The following is a 19153-nucleotide window of genomic DNA, read 5'->3' as shown; positions in this document are numbered from 1 at the left end:
CTATACTTCTATAATAATATTCCTAATCCTAATTTAATCCTTATGTTGTTTGAATTGTGACAAAAACTGAAATGTGCTACATACTCGAAACTTTTCTTCATGTTCTTTTTTTATTTATGGTGTATTAAAGCAGTAAGACCACCGATGCCTTCTACAACAGGGAGATTCCCAGCACCCAACAGCCCAGTAGGAAGCAGACCCCCGCTCCCAACCGCTGGACGACCCTCTCCTGGGAGGGCCGGACCCCCACCTGTCCCGAACTCATCACGCTCACCCCAGCACAGCTCTCCTAGCGGCCCACCACCTCTACCTGGAGGAGGTAAAATTGGAGGTGGAGGTGGAGGAGGTGGAGGTGGAGGTGGAGGTGGAGGAGGTGGAGGTGGAGGGTTTGGGGGCGGAGCTGCAGGTGGACTAGGTGGGCTGTTTCAGGGTGGAATGCCAAGACTGAGATCATCAGGAAACAGAGACAACACTGGTAATCATCTCAAATTAATTTATGATTATTTATTATTGCACAAGCCTTACATAAAAGGGTTGAAATAAAACAAAAAAGGAAATTAAATCAAAATTAAATAAATATTAAATAAAATAAATACTACTAATACTACTAATGCCATTTATATTAATCCTATTATTTTTGCATTGTGACAAAAATTTAAATCAATTAATTAGATAATGCTATACTATACTATAATATACTATACTATATATACACTAAATATACTATATATATATATATATATATATATATACACACACACACTGTATAATTCTAATTGTATTGATAATTTTATCCTGTTTGCATTGTGAAAAAAATTGAAATCCAAATGTTTATTTAATACACATTATACTATACTATACTATATACTATACTATACTGTATTAAACTATACATATATAATGTAATAATTCTTATCCAATTTATATTTAATTGAAATAAAAAGTAGACTATACTATTTTACACTATACTGTAATGAACTTTACTGTACTATAGTAATATATATATATATATAATGTATATATATATATATATATACATACACATATATATATACACATATACATACACATATATATATACACATATACATACACATATATATATACACATATACATACACATATATATATACACATATACATACACATATATATATACACATATACATACACATATATATATACACATATACATACACATATATATATACACATATACATACACATATATATATACACATATACATACACATATATATATACACATATACATACACATATATATATACACATATACATACACATATATATATACACATATACATACACATATATATATACACATATACATACACATATATATATACACATATACATACACATATATATATACACATATACATACACATATATATATACACATATACATATACTATGAATTATTATTACTATACTATACTATACTGTATTAAACTATACATATATAATGTAATAATTCTTATCCAATTTATATTTAATTGAAATAAAAAGTAGACTATACTATTTTACACTATACTGTAATGAACTTTACTCCCAACAGCCCAGCAGGAAGCAGACCCCCGCTCCCAACCGCTGGACGACCCTCTCCTGGGAGGGCCGGACCCCCACCTGTCCCGAACTCATCACGCTCACCCCAGCACAGCTCTCCTAGCGGCCCACCACCTCTACCTGGAGCTCGACCGTCAAGTTCCTCACCTTCTGTTCCAGCCCCTAACCAGCCGGGCAGACGTCCAAGCCTTCCTCATCCCCCGAGGGAGTCCCAGTCTTCCTTCCCTCCAGCCCCAATGCCCGCAAGTGCCCGGCCGCCATTACCCACAATCCCTAGCAGGCCCTCAGATGACTTCCCGCCCCCTCCACCACCCACTGGAGGAAGCAGAGCATCATTTTCTCGAGATGGACCCCTACCACCACCACCACCATCAACTGAGAGTAAACCATTAAGTTCTCAGAGGCCTATGGGTAATCCGCCTCCATCCTTACCTCCAGGAAGAGGAGGAGGGGTCCCACCCATCCCACCATCCCCACGGGACGAGCCCAACACTAGAGGCCCTTCGAGAAACAGCCTTCCTCCTCCACCACCGCCTGGACGCTCCAGCCCACTGCCACCACCACCCAATCCATCAGGAAGGAGCCCATCCATACGGTCAGGTATGAGGAAGGTCATTCCTGTTTTGCAGTTCATTTTTTTACCAACACAATATTAAGTCAGTACACATAGTTCTAAAGCAGCTTTAAAGAAAATCATGATGTTAATGTTTAAAATATCTTAATATCTTCATGCCTTATAGACGCATTTAGCAGATAAAAAAATTAAGCATTTGAGATTTATATGTCCCTATATGTACTATATATATGTCCCTTTACTGTATGTCTGTACATAAAGTTTGAAATATAAGAGCTGGGTGATAATATAGTTAAATTTTGTGACAATATTAAGAGTCAAGCAGTTGAGATTTGCTATATAGTTTATACATTTGCGTTTATATAAATAGAGCATACACTAACCGTTCAAAAGTTTTTGGGCCATACGTTTTTTTCATGTTTTTGACTCTTATGCTCACAAAGGCTGCATTTATTTGATCAAAAATACAGTAAAATCAGTAATACTGTGAAATATTATTACAGTTTAAAATAATTGTTTTCTGTTTTACTGACCACAAACTAGGAATTACGCAGAACAAAACTGTACCCTAAAAATCATAAGATCTAAATTAACTGATTTGATCAAAAATAATATTTAACATCACTGAATCATCATAATGCATGGATTTATTCAAATACTATTTTTATGGGTTAAATCAAGTGGAAATAGCTCAACAAAATAACAATTGCAGGTTACCACTTTTTACAGAGTTGTAGTAGTAGGAATTATGCTATAATAAACGCTGTTAATTATATGTGACCCTGGAGCACAAAACCAGTGTTAAGTCGCTGGGGTATATTTGTAGCAATAGCCAAAAATACATTGTATGGGTCAAAATTAATGATTTTTCTTTTATGCCAAAAATCACTAGTCTATTAAGTATAGATCATGTTCCATGAAGATATTTTGTAAATTTCCTACCGTAAATATATCAAAACCTAATTTTTGATTAGTAATATGCATTGCTAAGAGCTTCATTTGGACAACTTTAAAGGCGATTTTCTCAATATTTAGATTTTTTTTGCACCCTCAGATTCCAGATTTTCAAATAGTTGTATCTCGGCCAAATATTGTCCTCCTATCCTAACAAACCATACATCAATGGAACGCTTATTTATTCAGCTTATAGAAAATGTATTAATCTCAATTTCGAAACATTTACCCCTATGACTGGTCCAGTGTCACATATATTTAATTAATAATAATTAAGGCTTTTAAAATTTTCCCAATTTTTCAGACAACTGAAATGTGCATTTACCTGCAGACACACGGTTCAGATGACTGTTTTGAGGTTTAGGAATGAGATATTGTTTTGTTATTTTGTGGACTCCTCATTATGTGACTGGACCTCCCCTCCAGGTCCTCTACCACCTCCACCCACTGGAGGAGGAGGAGGCAGAGGAGTGTCTCCCCCCTTACCTCCTCCTAATCGTCCCGGTGGATCAGGCAGACCCACTCTACCCCCAGACCCAACCAGAGTGCCCAGCTTCCCTCCACCACCCCCCGACACCATCAATGGCTACCAGTGCCCTCCACCACCTGCCACAGGTATATGACTGCCACAAGACCTTATACCTGCGGATGAGAGAGAGAGGCAACCTATAGGTCAACAATAGAAAAGGCAGTGAGTTTAAAGTCGAAGAGTGGCATTTCTTCACCACTATCTTCAATAAACAGAGTTAACTTAAAGGAATAGTTCACCCAAAAATGGCACTTCTGTCATCATTTACTCACCCTCAAGTTGTTCCAAACTTGTATGACTTTCTTTTTTTCTGTGAAATGTAAAAAAAGTGATATTTTGAAGAATGCTGGTGTTGGTAATCAAACAGTTTTGGTTCCCATTGACATTCATTGTATATGGCCAAAAAATACAATGGAAGTCAGTGGGCACTGAAACAGTTTGATTACCAATCTACCATCTTCTTGTGAATTGTGCAGAAGAAAGAGAGTCAGGATTGGAATGATCATGTGGGGGTGAGTAAATGATGACAGAATTGTCTTTTTGGGTGAACTATTCCTTTAAAGTCAATGGATAGCAGACACAGCATGATGTCGATATAAATATTGACTCAATATGGCTATGAAACTGCTGTTGAAAAACTGAGTGCTAATGTAATTGTTCTTGACTGACTCTGCACATATTCTGTTGTATTTCTTTCCTTTAGATGAGTGGGGGATGAGGTTTTCCTTCCATCCTCTGACTGAATTACCTCCACCAGAGCCGTTCGTCTCCTTCTCCAAGTCTTATCCCAGCAAATCTGGCGGCAAAGGTGAGCACTGCAGTATTTTGTGCAGAATTGTAATGAGAGTAATGTTTTTGTTCTAGTATCATGCTGTGCACTCACAGTGGACTTTTGTTTTTCTGCTTTTACATGTAAAACATGACAAGATTTGCATATTTTTAATGCAATATTTCAGCGTTTTAATGTCAGAATAGTTGGTTTGATCAGTATGTATCTATTTGTTTTTGTTTTTCAGGAATGAGAGACAGAGGAGCGCCACCCTTGCCACCAATTCCCAGATGAAACGCTTTGACGTTATATAGTGTGAGCTGGATTTTCAACTGCTGAATGAGACTCAGGAACTCATTTGTGAAAATATGAATGCTTTTAACTTTTCAGTTACATTTTTTGAATTGCTTTTTCATGCATTTTAATCTTTTGGGGGGGATTTCAAATCATAGTAAAAATGCATGTCCAGATATGGCGATTAAAGTGCATTCTGTCATCATCTGAGAAAGTTTGTTTTAATAATTTACATAGAATCATGTTATTCTACACATTCCCCTATCCTGCAAATTATATGTGACCCTGGAGCACAAAACCAGTCTTAAGTCGCTGGGGTATATTTGTAGCAATAGTCAAAAATACATTGTATGGGTCAAAATTATTGATTTTTCTTTTATGCCAAAAATCATTAGGATATTAAGTAAAGATCATGTTCCATGAAGATATTTTGTAAATTTCCTACCATAAATATATCAAAATTTAATTTTGGATTAGTAATATGCATTGCTAAGAACTTAATTTGGACAACTTTAAAGGAAATTTTCTCAATATTTTGATTTTTTTTGCACCCTCAGATTCCAGATTTTCAAATAGTTGTATCTCGGCCAAATATTGTCCTATCCTAACAAACCTTACATCAATGGAAAGCTTATTTATTCCGCTGTATACATGTATACATCTGAATTTCAAAAAATTGACCCTTATGACTGGTTTTGTGGTCCAGGGTCACATATTTAGATTTATTAATGTCACAGACACATGTAGGTATATAATATAATTTATAATATATTAAAGATGTTAAAATCAAGGAAGTGTACCAAGGGTTTTCAATGTTTTTCAGGACAAGGACTCCTTAGGTGATAGAGACATGGAGCAGGGACACCCGATACAAAATATGTCAAGCAGAGCTAATATAAACTATTATGATTAAGAATAAATTATATGTATATTGTTAAGACAGTAGATCAGAACTATGCACATTATTGTTGTTGCAGATGTATCACTGCCTGTATATTACTTTTTATTGTTAAATTTAAGATTTATGCAGCATCATAACAAGCATGTTGAGATAAAAATCACAATTCAAATTGTTTTAATGGATTTGCAGAGTCATATCATACATTTTAATTTGACTAGTCAGGACATTTAGATTTACCTGAACTTTAGCTATAGTTTAGTTGGCTTTTTACTAAAACTTAACATTTTAATTTTACTGTGAGCTGGACAATTAAGAATCAAATCACTGAGTATCTGAAATTAGTGAGTGTTTATGTAATGTGTAAGCAACAGCTTAACCATAACAAGAATAGCTATGTACAGTGAGACATATGCATTTTTTTTTTTTTATATATTTGTGATCAAATATTAACAGGCGGACCCCCTAGGGGTTAGGAAGACCCTTGGCCAGTACAGTTGTGAACTTCTGCCAAACCAAACCACACACTGCCATCGCTTCAACTCAACTGTGTGTGAACAGGGGCAAGTTCAAGCTCAAACCGGTGCGCAACGTTTTGCTACGGTTTCCGGGTTGAACGACATGTTTCCTGGAAACGGTGTGCAAAGGGGTTTGAGATAAAATCCCTTCATTTGATTGGGATGTTCTCTTTTATTCTGGACGGCAAGGGCAGTGACTGTAACATCGAGCGTATTTTGCAGTATTAAACACGTATTTATACCGATTTCATCAGGCTCCGAAAATTCTTCAAAAAGAACACAAAGAATGGCCTTCTCAGCCGCCATAGCTGCAACTCTTGCTTCATCAGAACAGCGTGTTCAACGCACCACCGTTTCCGCTTAAACAACGTTTTGCAACGTTTTGTCGGGGCTGAACGCAGCCCAGGACTAGTCTAGTAAGGATGTAATCTGGTTGACTGAAAGGGCACACATGTTTTATCAGGCCATTTGGAAAGCAAAGTTGTGTTAACAAAGCTGATACAATGAGCGCTTCCAAATTCAGCCCAGGACATTATTTAGCAGCTATATGTTATGGTGTGTGTTGTTATTTTACATTCGTGAACATGTATTTTAAGCTGCTTAATAAGAGTCTGCAGTCATTTTTCCTACGCAGAAACTGCTCAAGTGGCCCAAACAATGAAGTCAATAAATCAAATCAAATCACATCAGCAGTACGCCTGAGAATCCTTCGCTTAGAGAAATGCTGCCCTCTATCGGTCATTACGAGAACTTATTCTGTAAACTGTATGAATTAATACGATGGATTGTTCAGTGTTTCAGAATGGATACGTTGTAATGTTAGTATCATTCCCATATAATCGAGAGATATAGCTGTTTTTAATAAAAGAGTTGGAACTATCAAGTCTGTTTTGGGCTTATGCAAAGCACCACGTGAAAAGGACCCCGGGCTCATGTGCGCATGCGCACAGTCTCGGCTGCTTTCTATTGGCGAGCTGAAGTTGGTGCGCGATGAGGAGTTACTTCACTGCAGCGGTGTGTGACACACACGCTTACAGCGCTGAGAGCAGAGGCGACGCGGAAGAGCTCAAAGTCCTCTGGATGAGACAGCATGCGTGAAAGTGCCTATACTCACACACTAGATCGGATTTACAGGAATCAGCTGATCCGGTGAGTCTGTCAACAACTCACTACTGTAACGTTACATACAGACCATGTGTACAGGGCTGCGCTTCTCAAACGCTTCCTGAGATAAGTGGGTCGTAGAGACCATTACGATGCTTTTGGGAAACGCAGCCCTGACTACTAGAAGAAAGTACCACAAGTGGATATTTAGTACGATGGCAGGACCGTAATATGCGCACAGTCTCGGCTGCTTTCTATTGGCGAGCTGAAGTTGGTGCGCGATGAGGAGTTACTTCACTGCAGCGGTGTGTGACACACACTACTGAGATAACAAGACACACACGCTTACAGCACTGAGAGCAGAGGCGACGCGGAAGAGCTCAAAGTCCTCTGGATGAGACAGCATGCGTGAAAGTGCCTATACTCACACACTAGATCGGATTTACAGGAATCAGCTGATCCGGTGAGTCTGTCAACAACTCACTACTGTAACGTTACATACAGACCAGGTGTGTTCAGGGCTGCGCTTCTCAAACGCTTCCTGAGATAAGTGGGTCGTAGAGACCATTACAATGCTTTTGGGAAACGCAGCCCTGACTACTAGAAGAAAGTACCACAAGTGGATATTTAGTACGATGGCAGGACCGTAATATAAATGATATCTTGGAGTAAATACTTAAAGTTACGTAAATATGTTAATCATTCAGCATTACCATCTGATGCTTTCACTGTATCTGTCTAGGGTTTGACTAAAAGCATATTCCCATGTGCCTATATAATTGCATATCAATTTAGAAACATCATAATACCGTTTTAACCATGTAAAGTCTGGCATACTGTATGCAATAGTTAGGAAAAAATATATATACACATATGCATATAGCCTACATATATACATATACATACAATCTAAAATAGTTTGCATATGCGTTTTATGTTTTGTACTATACTTTAGTATTTTTAAACACCAGGCTCATATAGTATGATATAGTGAGAATACAGAGCTCATACTCATAAAAAAAAAAACCTCAATTTTATTCTGAGGTGTTTTATGCTACAGTTGCTGATATTAATATGGCCAACAAGATGACATTCTGATAGTTTGAAATTTAACAAATTGAGATTTTTTTTTATAATAGTATAGCAGACTATTTAATTAAAAAGCATATAAATATCAGTTGTCACTTAATATCTCCCCATAATATGTCTCAGTAAGATGCAATACAATGATGATTAAGAGATGAACAAATAAACATTCCTTAAAAGTATGATGTATCATTTAGTGCTCACATTTTAACATGTTTTATCTAAAAATGATGCATGGATAAAGTAAACCTAAGATGCTTTAGTCCAGTAAATATTTGTCTTAAAATATTAATAACAATATAAAAGTTATTTGCACATTTACTTTGTAAAAAAATGTACTATCAGTGAGACCACAGAAGGCATTTCGGATATTTTTTACAACAGGCTATTTAGCAAAGTTTTGATTATGATAATAACTTAGAGGCCTTAGAAATTCATGTATCAAATATGATACAGTAGGCTTTAGGGTTTGACTAGACGGTACCGTTTTATCAGTATTACCAGGATTTGACTAGCTCTATATATTCACATAGTCACTGTGCTACAAAACGTTTAGTTAGAAACACATTTACATATTCACTAGACATGTATGACTTATATTTGGTATTCTAATAAAAAGCCTCACAAAAGAATGAAGGTTTTTTTCTCTACTGTCAGAGTGTTTTGAGGGGCGTGTGGTCAGCCTGAAGATGGGCGATCTGTCGGTTAATAGCTCCATCTTCAGCAGCAGGGATGGATCTGACGCCCCCTCCGTCCCACCCAGCATGTCGATCGACAAACTCCTTCCAGCCCTGCTCGAGTGTTTTGGGATCATTCTCTGCGGATACGTCGCGGGCCGCACAAGCATCATCCCAGCTACACAAGCTAAAGGACTGGGCAGCTTTGTGTCCAAGTTTGCGCTTCCAGCCCTGCTTTTCAAAAACATGGTGCTGCTGGACTTTGGCAACGTAATCTGGCCATTTTTCTTCAGCATTTTGGTGGCTAAAGTGACTGTGTTCTTCTTTGTGTGTGTCCTCACACTTTTGGTCGCGAACAGAGAGAGCCGCTTCTCCAAAGCTGGCCTCTTCTCCATATTTGCCACACAGAGCAATGACTTCGCACTGGGGTTTCCTATAGGTAAGTGGAAAAGGAGAAGCCATAAATAAAGTAATAGGCTACAGCATGTGTCTGTTACCATAAGGAAACTCCATATTATGTGTAACAGAACAAATCCAAAAATAGAACTAAACCAACAAATCATGCAAAACTTGATCTTCAAAAAAATCTGTGATATTTCTGACTGTATACATGTATGTTCTTTCACTTTCATTTGCCCAAAGTTCTCCCCACGCATGATGAGTTTGTAGGTAACACAATCCATATGCTGTACAGCCTGTTAGTTTAGTTTGAGGTTCATTGAATGCATTTCCAGGGCTTGGCACATAGTACTGGTATGATTGACATAATACCTCACCTCAGGCGGCACGTGACCAACCTTCAACGTTGAAAAGTGGTTAAAATATTGTCAGTTGTTGTTTCAATATTGAAAAAAAAAAAACATTGGAACAACATTAAATGCTAAATGGTTGTAAAAAGGTTAATGAAATACTTGTAAATCAGTGTTGAAATAGTAAATCATCCATGTTGAAAAGATGTTAAAACAATCAGCGATTCGTGATATTGATGCCCCCGTGAATGAATGTAGAAATGTTGATCTATCAAATACATCACTGACTACATGGTTTGTTTTTTCCAAGCTATAAATACAGAGAATAAGCCTTAAGTACGGTGGCCGAGAAGTGCAAAACAAATCACAATTCTGAAAACAAAATAACAAATTACAAACGCAAATGCAAGTCTAAAAAACAAAATAACAATTCAGAAAGCACAACAACAATTCAGAAAACATTATAACAAGTCAGAAAACACAACGACAAAACCGAAAACAAATTAACAAGTCAGAAAACACAACGACAAATCAGACAAACCGGAAGAGGTAGGTATAGTTTGAGACAGCGCCATTGGTTTGGGATTACTCACCGCTGACTGGACGAGACATCTGTCAATCAACGTATACAGGGAAGAACCAGCCGAAGAACAGCAGAGTCGTGGTAGAAAGTTCGGAGATGGTATTAAAGTAGCTCAGTTGGTTTGTCGTTGTGTTTTCTGACTTGTTATTTTGTTTTCGGACTTGTCATTGTGTTTTCTGACTTGTTATAATGCTTTCTGAATTGTTGTTGTGCTTTCTGAATTGTTATTTTGTTTTTTAGACTTGCATTTGCGTTTGTAATTTGTTATTTTGTTTTCAGAATTGTGATTTGTTTTGCACTTCTCGGCCACCGTACTTAAGGCTGCTTCAGACCAAGAATGAGGTCTTCATCAATAACTGTTAGCATCCACACCAACCAACGTACAATAACGGTCTGTTTATTAGCATGTGCTGCAGTTCTGTCGTCAAGTGGATTCTGATTGGTTGTCAATGTTTTTATCGTTCATCCACTGGAAAAAAAAAAGTTCTAATAGTGATTCCTATTATATCGTTCCTCTGTGGCATTATCATTATTCCCTGTTCTCATAGAATTAGAATGATTAATACAATTTTATAGAAATAGTTATCATCCTTGCTGTGAATGGGTCTTTAAACTTATAAAAAATATAGTATTGGATGGTAGTGTAAGCCAAATGGTGTTCCATTAATCTTTGACCCAGAAATTGCATAAACAAAAAGTCGAATAGAACTGAAACATGAATTTGCTGTTTGCTGTTCCAAACCCATTTTATCTTCCACACAAGAATTTTCATCGAAGAATGTCCAAGCTGCTCGTTTTGGTGTAATGAAAGTGGATGGAGCATTTGCGCATATTCAACCATGGCTCTTAAAACCCAAACCGATGCTGTTTGGTGCTTTCTTAAATTTATGGTTTATAAAAACGAACACCTTGGACATTGTGCTAAACATCTTCTCTTGTGAAGAAAGAAAGTCATAAGGGTTTGGGACCAAATCAGGGCGAGTAAACGATGACAGAATGTTCAGTTTTGGTTTATCTGATACTAATTGTCTCTGCCTCCTCCACAGTTGAAGCTCTGTACCGCAACACTCATCCTGAGTATCTTCAGTACATCTACCTGGTTGCTCCCGTCTCCCTCATGGTCCTGAACCCGCTAGGCTTTGCGTTCTGTGAGGTGCAGAGGCGGAGGACTGGAGAACCTCAGCAGCAGAGTAAGCTGCAAGTGCTGGGTTTGGTGCTCCTTCAGGTGGTCAAGAACCCCATTGTCTTTATGGTGGTGATCGGGGTCATTTCTCACTTCCTGCTGGGCCAGAAGATCCCACCCTTCATGGAGGAGTTTGTAGATGGCCTGGCAAACTCATTTGGGGGAGCAGCGCTGTTTTATCTGGGTCTCACCATGGTGGGTCAGCTGAAAAAGCTTACCCGCTCCACTGTGGTAGCACTTATTCTCCTCATCACGGCAAAACTGTAAGTCTACAGTAGTGAAAGGGAAATATTCCGTCATCATCTGTCATCTCTCTTCTGTGAAACACAGAATAAGAAGTTTAGCAGAATGTCCACGCTGCTCTTTTCCATTCAAACAGTTAAAGGGAAAGTTAACTCAAAAATGAAAAATTTCCAGTAATTTACTCACTCTCAAGTCGTTCCAAAACTGCATGAATTTCGGTCTTCTGTCGAACACAAAAGAAGATATTTTGAAAAATGTGGGTAACCAAACAGCTGCCATTGACTTCCATAGTATTTTTTTATTCAAAGAAAGGAACTCATGCTGGTTTGGAACAACTTGAGGGTAAATGATGATGAAACTGTCCCTTTAAGCTCCGAAATGAACCAAAAAAGCACCATTAAAATGCTCCGTATGACTTGTGTGCGATATTCCAAGTCTTCTGAAATCATATGATAGCTTCAAATAGACCCCATTTTTTAAAATGAACTATCTATAGAGTATTCGAATTGCATTTATTTTCAGCCAAAGTCTTCAAGCTACTCACTCTGATCTTTGCATGTTTTTCTAAGGTGAGAAAACTAATTTAATATTCATGCCCTCGGGTTGTTTGAATCTGTAAATATGCAGGTAGCGGCTTCCAGTGTAACTTGGCAGCAGTACGACCTTGTGTTTGTCGAATGGGAAAGTTCCTCAGAGCATCAACAGAGTTAATCCATCTGCTTTAAACGCACGAGCTTCGTCAGAAGGCAGAAACACTGCAACAACTGATCTGTTTGACCTGCTCTTGTTTGACCTGCATATTTAGTTTACTCCCAAACTCTTTTTCCGTTCTTACTCGTATTGATGAGTAAGATTAAAAATAATGTTGACAATGCTAAAAATGGTTCCTGTAATCTGAAGTTCTTGGGTTCCTTATGGTTTCATGATATAATGCAGAACGCCCTCTGTTCACCCCTGATGTCTTTAGGCTGGTGATGCCTCTGATCTGTAGAGGGATGCTTGAGGTTTTGGACTATGGAAACAGAAGCTCGATGAACCACACCAGTCTGTCAAACTATGCCTTCCTGTATGGAGTCTTCCCCACTGCCCCTAGTGTGGCCATATATGCATCACATTACAACATGGAGCTGCAAGTGGTACGATCTTTGTGTAGATGTGGTTTTGCACCATTCATTCATTCGTTCATTCGTTCATTAATTCGTTCGTTCGTTCATTCGTTCATTAATTCATTCATTCGTTCATTAATTCGTTCGTTTCGTTCATTCATTCATTAATTCATCCATTCGTTTGTTTGTTCGTTCATTCATTCGTTCATTCATTCATTCGATCATTCGTTCATTCATTCATTCGATCATTCATTTGTTCGTTTGTTTCGTTCATTCATTCATTCATTAATTCATCCATTTGTTTGTTTGTTCATTCATTCATTCGTTCGTTCATTTCGTTCGTTCATTCATTTGTTCGTTCGTTCGTTCATTCATTCATTCGATCATTCATTCGTTCATTCATTCGTTTTTCGTTCATTCATTCATTCATTAATTCATCCATTTGTTCGTTCGTTCATTCATTCTTTCGATCATTCGTTCATTCGTTCATTCATTCGTTCGTTTCGTTCATTCATTCATCCATTCGTTTGTTTGTTCGTTCGTTCGTTCGTTCATTTGTTCGTTTCGCTCATTCATTCATTCATCCATTCGTTTGTTTGTTCATTCATTCATTCGTTCGTTCATTCATTTGTTCGTTCGATCATTAATTAATTAATTAATTCATTCGTTCGTTCGTTCGTTTCGTTCATTAATTCATCCATTCGTTTGTTTGTTCGTTCATTCATTCGTTCGTTTCGTTCATTCATTCATTCATTAATTCATCCATTCATTTGTTTGTTCGTTCATTCACTCGTTCGTTCATTCGTTCGTTCATTAATTCATTCGTTCATTCATTCATTCATTCAAAATTTGTACTTTTATTTAGAAAAAACTAAATAAAACAAAAGTAACAGTAAAGTCTTTGAGCAACAAATCAGCATATTATTCACTTCATCACAGTGTTCGAGGAGGTCGTCTAGTGTAGATGTTAGCTGCAGTGTTTCCAATCTCAGATTGTGTCATGCTGTTGTCAGATGCAGCTGTTGACACCTCCTTCCTCTTTGCGTTCAGCTTGAGAGAAAAAAAAATACAACAAGAAACTGAAGTTTGGTTCAAGCTTATATATAGCAATATACATGCATATACAGACTCTCTGAACCAGTTAAACCAGGTTGTTACTGTAGGTGTAATATGTTCACATTGGTGATGGAAACATGGCCTGCACTTCTCTGAAATGCTCTGTTGATGTTCATGCTCTTCCTGCCCCTGCAGGTGTGGAGTGTTGCAGTCATGCTGCTAAGCAGAAAGTTTCGCAGAATTCCTCACATTTTCACCATAAACCTCTTTATGGCGCAGGTAGTTGCTGGCTTTTAGAGACACTGTACTTTTCCATTAATAACATGAATATGTTTCTGAACATTTCGATTAACATGAAAGTGCAGTCAAAATGCAACCTGATGATTTTTTCCACTGCACGTTCTGCACAAACTAATACTGTCCTGTGTTTGTAGTTATTAGCCTGTGTTGGCATGATAGCGTGGAACTTCGTGGCAGAGCAGGATAACGTCCTGGGTCAGGTGTTGACCTTCACTCTACTGTACGGCTCTCTCTACAGCACCTATGTTTGGCCTGGTGAGTCAGTCACCTGTTCCAAAACCATTAAACACTTCCTGGTGCACACAACACCATTAAAATTCAGACCTGGCACACGGTTTACCACATAAGCATGTATTTAACTGCTGAACATGGATATTTCAGTACTGTTTTTGCAAATATTACATGAAAATTTGAAATTAAAAAAGTATTATTATAAACTTTTGGGGTTGGGTTTCAAGTGTTTGAATAATGTTATTCATTGTGTTGTGATTGTGAAGGTCTGATCGCTCTGTCTCTGCTCCTCTTGAGGAGACGCGAGGAGGTGAGCTTCAGGCCGGGGCTCACTGTGATCGCTGGCTGGGGGTGAGTGGCACGGTCAGGACAGTTACTGTACATAATGACCAACTGAGATACACTGTGGCAGAATCCATTGATACTCTGTAATATGTTGCATATATACTGCAGTATAAACCTACTATGAGGTCTGAGATTGTTCGTCAATAGAATGGTTAGAGTTATTACAGAAAAAAAAACAGTGATACCATAATGTCGAACTATATTAGTCATAATCCAGTCAGAGAAGTTGTTGTTGTTGTGTTGTAATTGAGAACAGCCTCATAAGGACCTTGCAGTCCTAAGAGGCATCGCAAATGACACATTGTCTCCCTACAGTCTCAAAATACTCGAAACCAGATGTATTATATTTTCTAATCAATGATTTAAGTGCACAGGCTTGTACCATTGTGCTTCTGATTTTCTCTCACAGTATCTATGTAATATGTGACCCTGGACCACAAAACCAGTCATAAGGGTCAATTTTTTGAAATTGAGATACCCCAGCGACTTCAGACTGGTTTTGTGGTCCAGGGTCACATACTGGGATTCACCTTGGATCTAGATGATTTGGTTCTTGACTTATATCTTTATTTGAAGAAATTCTGAAGATATTTCTGGAACCAAGGCTGCTAAAAAAAAGTGGGCAGTTGTGCTCCTTTGGACAACTAAACTAAATCTTTTTCAGCCAAAAACACTGATGTCTGCTGTTTTCTCTCTCTGTCTCCTGCAGCGTCCCTGTTCTGGCTGTCAGTGTCCTGCTCCTGACAGGGGAAAGACTGCCGGACACTATCGACTCTGCATTCTTTTATGGAAAGGCACAGGTACAGAACTGATGAAAGAAAGCCTTTCACACATTTCCACAGGCCCTCTTTCAGACTCTCTGTACTGTTACCAGTGTGCACGTCTGATCTGTCTGTTCAGATAATGTAGTCAGGATTGGTTGCTTTAGTAGTGGTGTAAGGGTAGCGTGAGAACAAGATACTTTTTCTCAAATTCAAATGTGCAGAATGAAAAGAGGAGACTTAAGGGTGCTTTCACACCTGGCTGAATAAGCCCCAAGAAGCCGTGGTTTACAGTGAATTTATAACAGCTTTGTTTTTTCGCGTCGTGCCTAAAACCCCCTGAGCTGTTATAAATTCACTGTAAATCACGGCTTCACGGGGCTTATTGCTTTTATAAAACGGTTATTCCATATACGTAGTAAGGTTTCACAAAATAAAACAGAGCAAATAAAGTGTAATGATATTAATAAAACCAGTATTCTTCCACCAAACAATGTAGTTCCTCAGAAACAGTTGTGGTTGCAACAAAGCGGTTGCCGAGAAACACACAAACGTAAACAAAGGTGTATGTTTGTAGAGTAATTTACAACAGCTTCGAACGCGGCTCAGCCAATCAGAATCAAGGACCGGAACTATCCGCTTTATAAAGGTGAATTTTTGCCTCTGATCATGAACTCACATAAACAACGCATAAGATACTACTACTGTCCCCCATGAACCAAAGAAAGCGTGTTCCACCCTTATCGTCAGACTAAAATGTTTATTGGAGTTCAAACCACACGACTATGACTTGAACTGGTTGCTAAAATGTGAGAAAAAAATGATTTCATTATATTTTGTAGGTGTTCAGGCAACAAAAATTGGACTATCAGTGTGAACTAGGCCCAAATATATAAACAACACTAGAACTATGCGTTGCTTTATCTAGTTCAGCATATCACATTTCATAATTCCTGATTGAAAGGTGGTTTATACTTGTTTTATTGTTTAATTCTATTGTTCCCTTGATGTAGATCAAATTGGTGTTTTTGGTTTAGTCATGGGGGCTGATTAATAGATCACAGTGCCAGCAACTGGCAGCAGGAAGTGTGTTACTTACAACAGACTTTGAAATAATGCTCTTACATTTACATTTATTAAAAGCATGTGCCCAACATGCATTTGCATGTTTGAGATCAAATTGGGAGTTCTTCAGTTTTGAGGTCACCTAGTGTTCTTCTAAAAGCTGAAACAAATATGGAAAAATGGACCTGAATTCATCCTGAATGGATAAACCACACTGCGTTTAATGTCTGTAGTCATATAATGAGTGTACTTTTGAATTGTTTTTGTTCCTGGTGGTTTGTGTTTCAGGTGACGTGCACATCTGTGGTGTTATTTGTGAGTATCGTGCTGTGTGGCGTCTCTCTCACTCTACTCAGCAGACGATCACAAGACTATCACAGCCTTGAACATGGATCAGCGACTGACAGTGAGGAGGACACACACACACAGAGCTCTGCTAGAGGCAGCATCAACACAGGTATGACACCCACAACTCCTCCTCCTTTTCTTAACCCATGGAATCGTGGGAATCTTAAAGATCGGAATTCTTAAGATACATTCTAAGATGTTCGTATGAATGTTCTTAAGTGCAGTTCTCAAAAAAATCATTAGAATATTTTCTTCAAAACATCTTTTTTCTTAAGAAAAGGACAGTGGGAGTTTTTTAATGCGGCGTGTATTTTCTTTTAAAGAGTCTGTCTCAAGGTGGATCTTTCTTGCGCTCTCTCTAGAGAGAATGTGTCCTGTATCTGTTTGTGTGAGGGTGTGCGAATTTCAAATTTACATTTATCGATCATTGGTGTCACTTCAGAGAATTCGTGCACATCCTTAGTAATAATAATATATATTTAATGTATCTACACTGCCGTTCAAAAGTAAGATTTTTAATGTTTTTTTAAAGAAGTCTCTGAAGCTCATCAAGGCTGCATTTATTTGATCCAAAAAAAAACAAAAAACAGTAATATTGTGAAATATTATTACAATTTAAATTGTAATATTTAATACAATTGTAATTAAATTGTAATATGTAATACAATTGATGGTTTTCTATTTGAATATATTTTAAAATGTAATTTATTCCTGTGCTTTAAAGCTACATTTTCAGCATCATTCCTCCAGTCTTCAGTGTCACATTATCCTTCAGAAATCATGATAATATGCCTATCATTTGTGCAGCTTAATATTTCACAATATTACTGTTTTTCTGATCAAATAAATGCAGCCTTGATTAGCAGCAGAAACTACTTCAACAAACATTAAACACCTTACTGATAATACTTGTAATATTAATATCTTGTTGTTATTTGAAACAACCCAATACATTCATGTATCTTCTTACCTTTGGGTTGAGATATCATCAAATCAGCATTTTGAATTTTCTATGAATGCTTGAGTTAAGGAGATAAGACATAGTCATCACACTGGAAAAGGAAGTCAAGCGTGCTGCATTGTGGGATACAGTTATCCACGCACTGTGCCGTGGTTATAAACGGCACATTTTAGATTCATCTGGTTATTTTATAAATAGAGGAAATGTTCATAGTGAGCACAGAATGCATACTATTTGTGAGAATGGAAATAGTAGTTAGTAAAAGTAGTATGTAGTATGCCATTCACAGCCTGCAAAAACAATACATGTAAAGACTGTATGAAGGGTAAAGACCGTGAGAGAGGTTGTTGACTGATATTTGTATGTGTTTTGTCAGACTGTCAGACGTGCGAGTGTGCGTGTGGCCGTCTGCAGTCCGAGCCTGACATAACAAGCGCCAAAGAGGAAGCATCCATCCAAACAGGTTCTCTCTTTCTTTCACTTCCTGTTCAGACTCTAGATAGGTCAGAGATGGCTTCACTGTCCTCCTTTGAGGCCTTACTGTAGCTGGAGCTCAACAGAACGTAGTTTTCCTAATAGACCCGCATGGGATAAAAAGCTGGCCAATCCATGAATAGTTCTTCCTCATATCAACACTTTAAACACTACATTTGGTTTCCTGGTAAGCTGATTATAAAGACTACTTTCAGAGAGTCGAGGTATATCTAGAAGATATTCCTTTAATGGCTTCTGCATCAATAAAACATCACCGAAAGTGAACCGAATACATTTAAATATATTGTGAAATATAATGTAATGTGCGTAATGTTCACTGCTTGTTTTAGGTCCGTGTAGCCAGCAGTGTACATCCACAAGCTGTTTGCTGGTTGAAGAGGAACAGAAAGTGGCAGACAGACAAAACACAGATATACAGTCGACGAGACACATGCTCGTGTGTCTGTTACTGACCGTCAGTCTGCTCGCTGTGAGTACAGTCGTTTACCATGCACGTGCAATTAATAATCTGACATTACACCTGTTACAAACAAGTACCACGGTCAATCATGTGATGCGTCTTTGTTTTTGTCCAGGTGTATTCATTTAAATAAATTAATTAAAATTACAGCTTAAAGAGACAATGACTTGAATATACCACATTTTTGTGCCACACTAAAAAGTGATACAAGTGCCCAGAGACTGTAACCAAAAAAGATTTTTGCTTGCTTTTGTATATGATACCATGCTTTTTTTTT

The 19153-nt window shown here is 37.7% G+C and overlaps 1 protein-coding gene and 1 pseudogene across 1 annotated transcript; both read left to right on the top strand.

Annotated features, from left to right (window-relative positions):
• The first annotated feature begins 1559 nt into the window (after nt 1–1559).
• On the top strand, nt 1560–5036 carry LOC107739461 (WAS/WASL-interacting protein family member 1-like). The gene is made up of 4 exons (XM_016551569.1): nt 1560–2187; nt 3542–3730; nt 4348–4452; nt 4661–5036. Exons 1-4 carry the CDS (start codon nt 1560–1562, stop codon nt 4705–4707), a joined length of 969 nt encoding a protein of 322 aa, XP_016407055.1. The 3' UTR covers nt 4708–5036.
• A 2529-nt stretch (nt 5037–7565) lies between these two features.
• Nucleotides 7566–19153, top strand: part of LOC107739457 (integral membrane protein GPR155-like) — a 16476-nt pseudogene continuing 4888 nt past the window's right edge.

This window comes from Sinocyclocheilus rhinocerous, unplaced genomic scaffold (genome assembly GCF_001515625.1).
Source record: "Sinocyclocheilus rhinocerous isolate Xijiao unplaced genomic scaffold, SAMN03320098_v1.1 scaffold3663, whole genome shotgun sequence".
Lineage (NCBI taxonomy): Eukaryota > Metazoa > Chordata > Actinopteri > Cypriniformes > Cyprinidae > Sinocyclocheilus > Sinocyclocheilus rhinocerous.
Note: the sequence above shows the minus strand (reverse complement) of the source record. Positions and strands in the feature narration are given on the sequence as shown.

What these genes read in the sequence shown, in the direction of transcription:
- LOC107739461 (XM_016551569.1), top strand. Translation starts at nt 1,560, where the DNA reads ATGAACTTTACTCCCAACAGCCCAGCAGGAAGCAGACCCCCGCTCCCA. An exon ending in GAGCCCATCCATACGGTCAG is followed by an intron (nt 2,188 to 3,541) that starts GTATGAGGAAGG and finishes CCTCCCCTCCAG; the next exon opens with GTCCTCTACCACCTCCACCC. An exon ending in CAGCAAATCTGGCGGCAAAG is followed by an intron (nt 4,453 to 4,660) that starts GTGAGCACTGCA and finishes TTTGTTTTTCAG; the next exon opens with GAATGAGAGACAGAGGAGCG.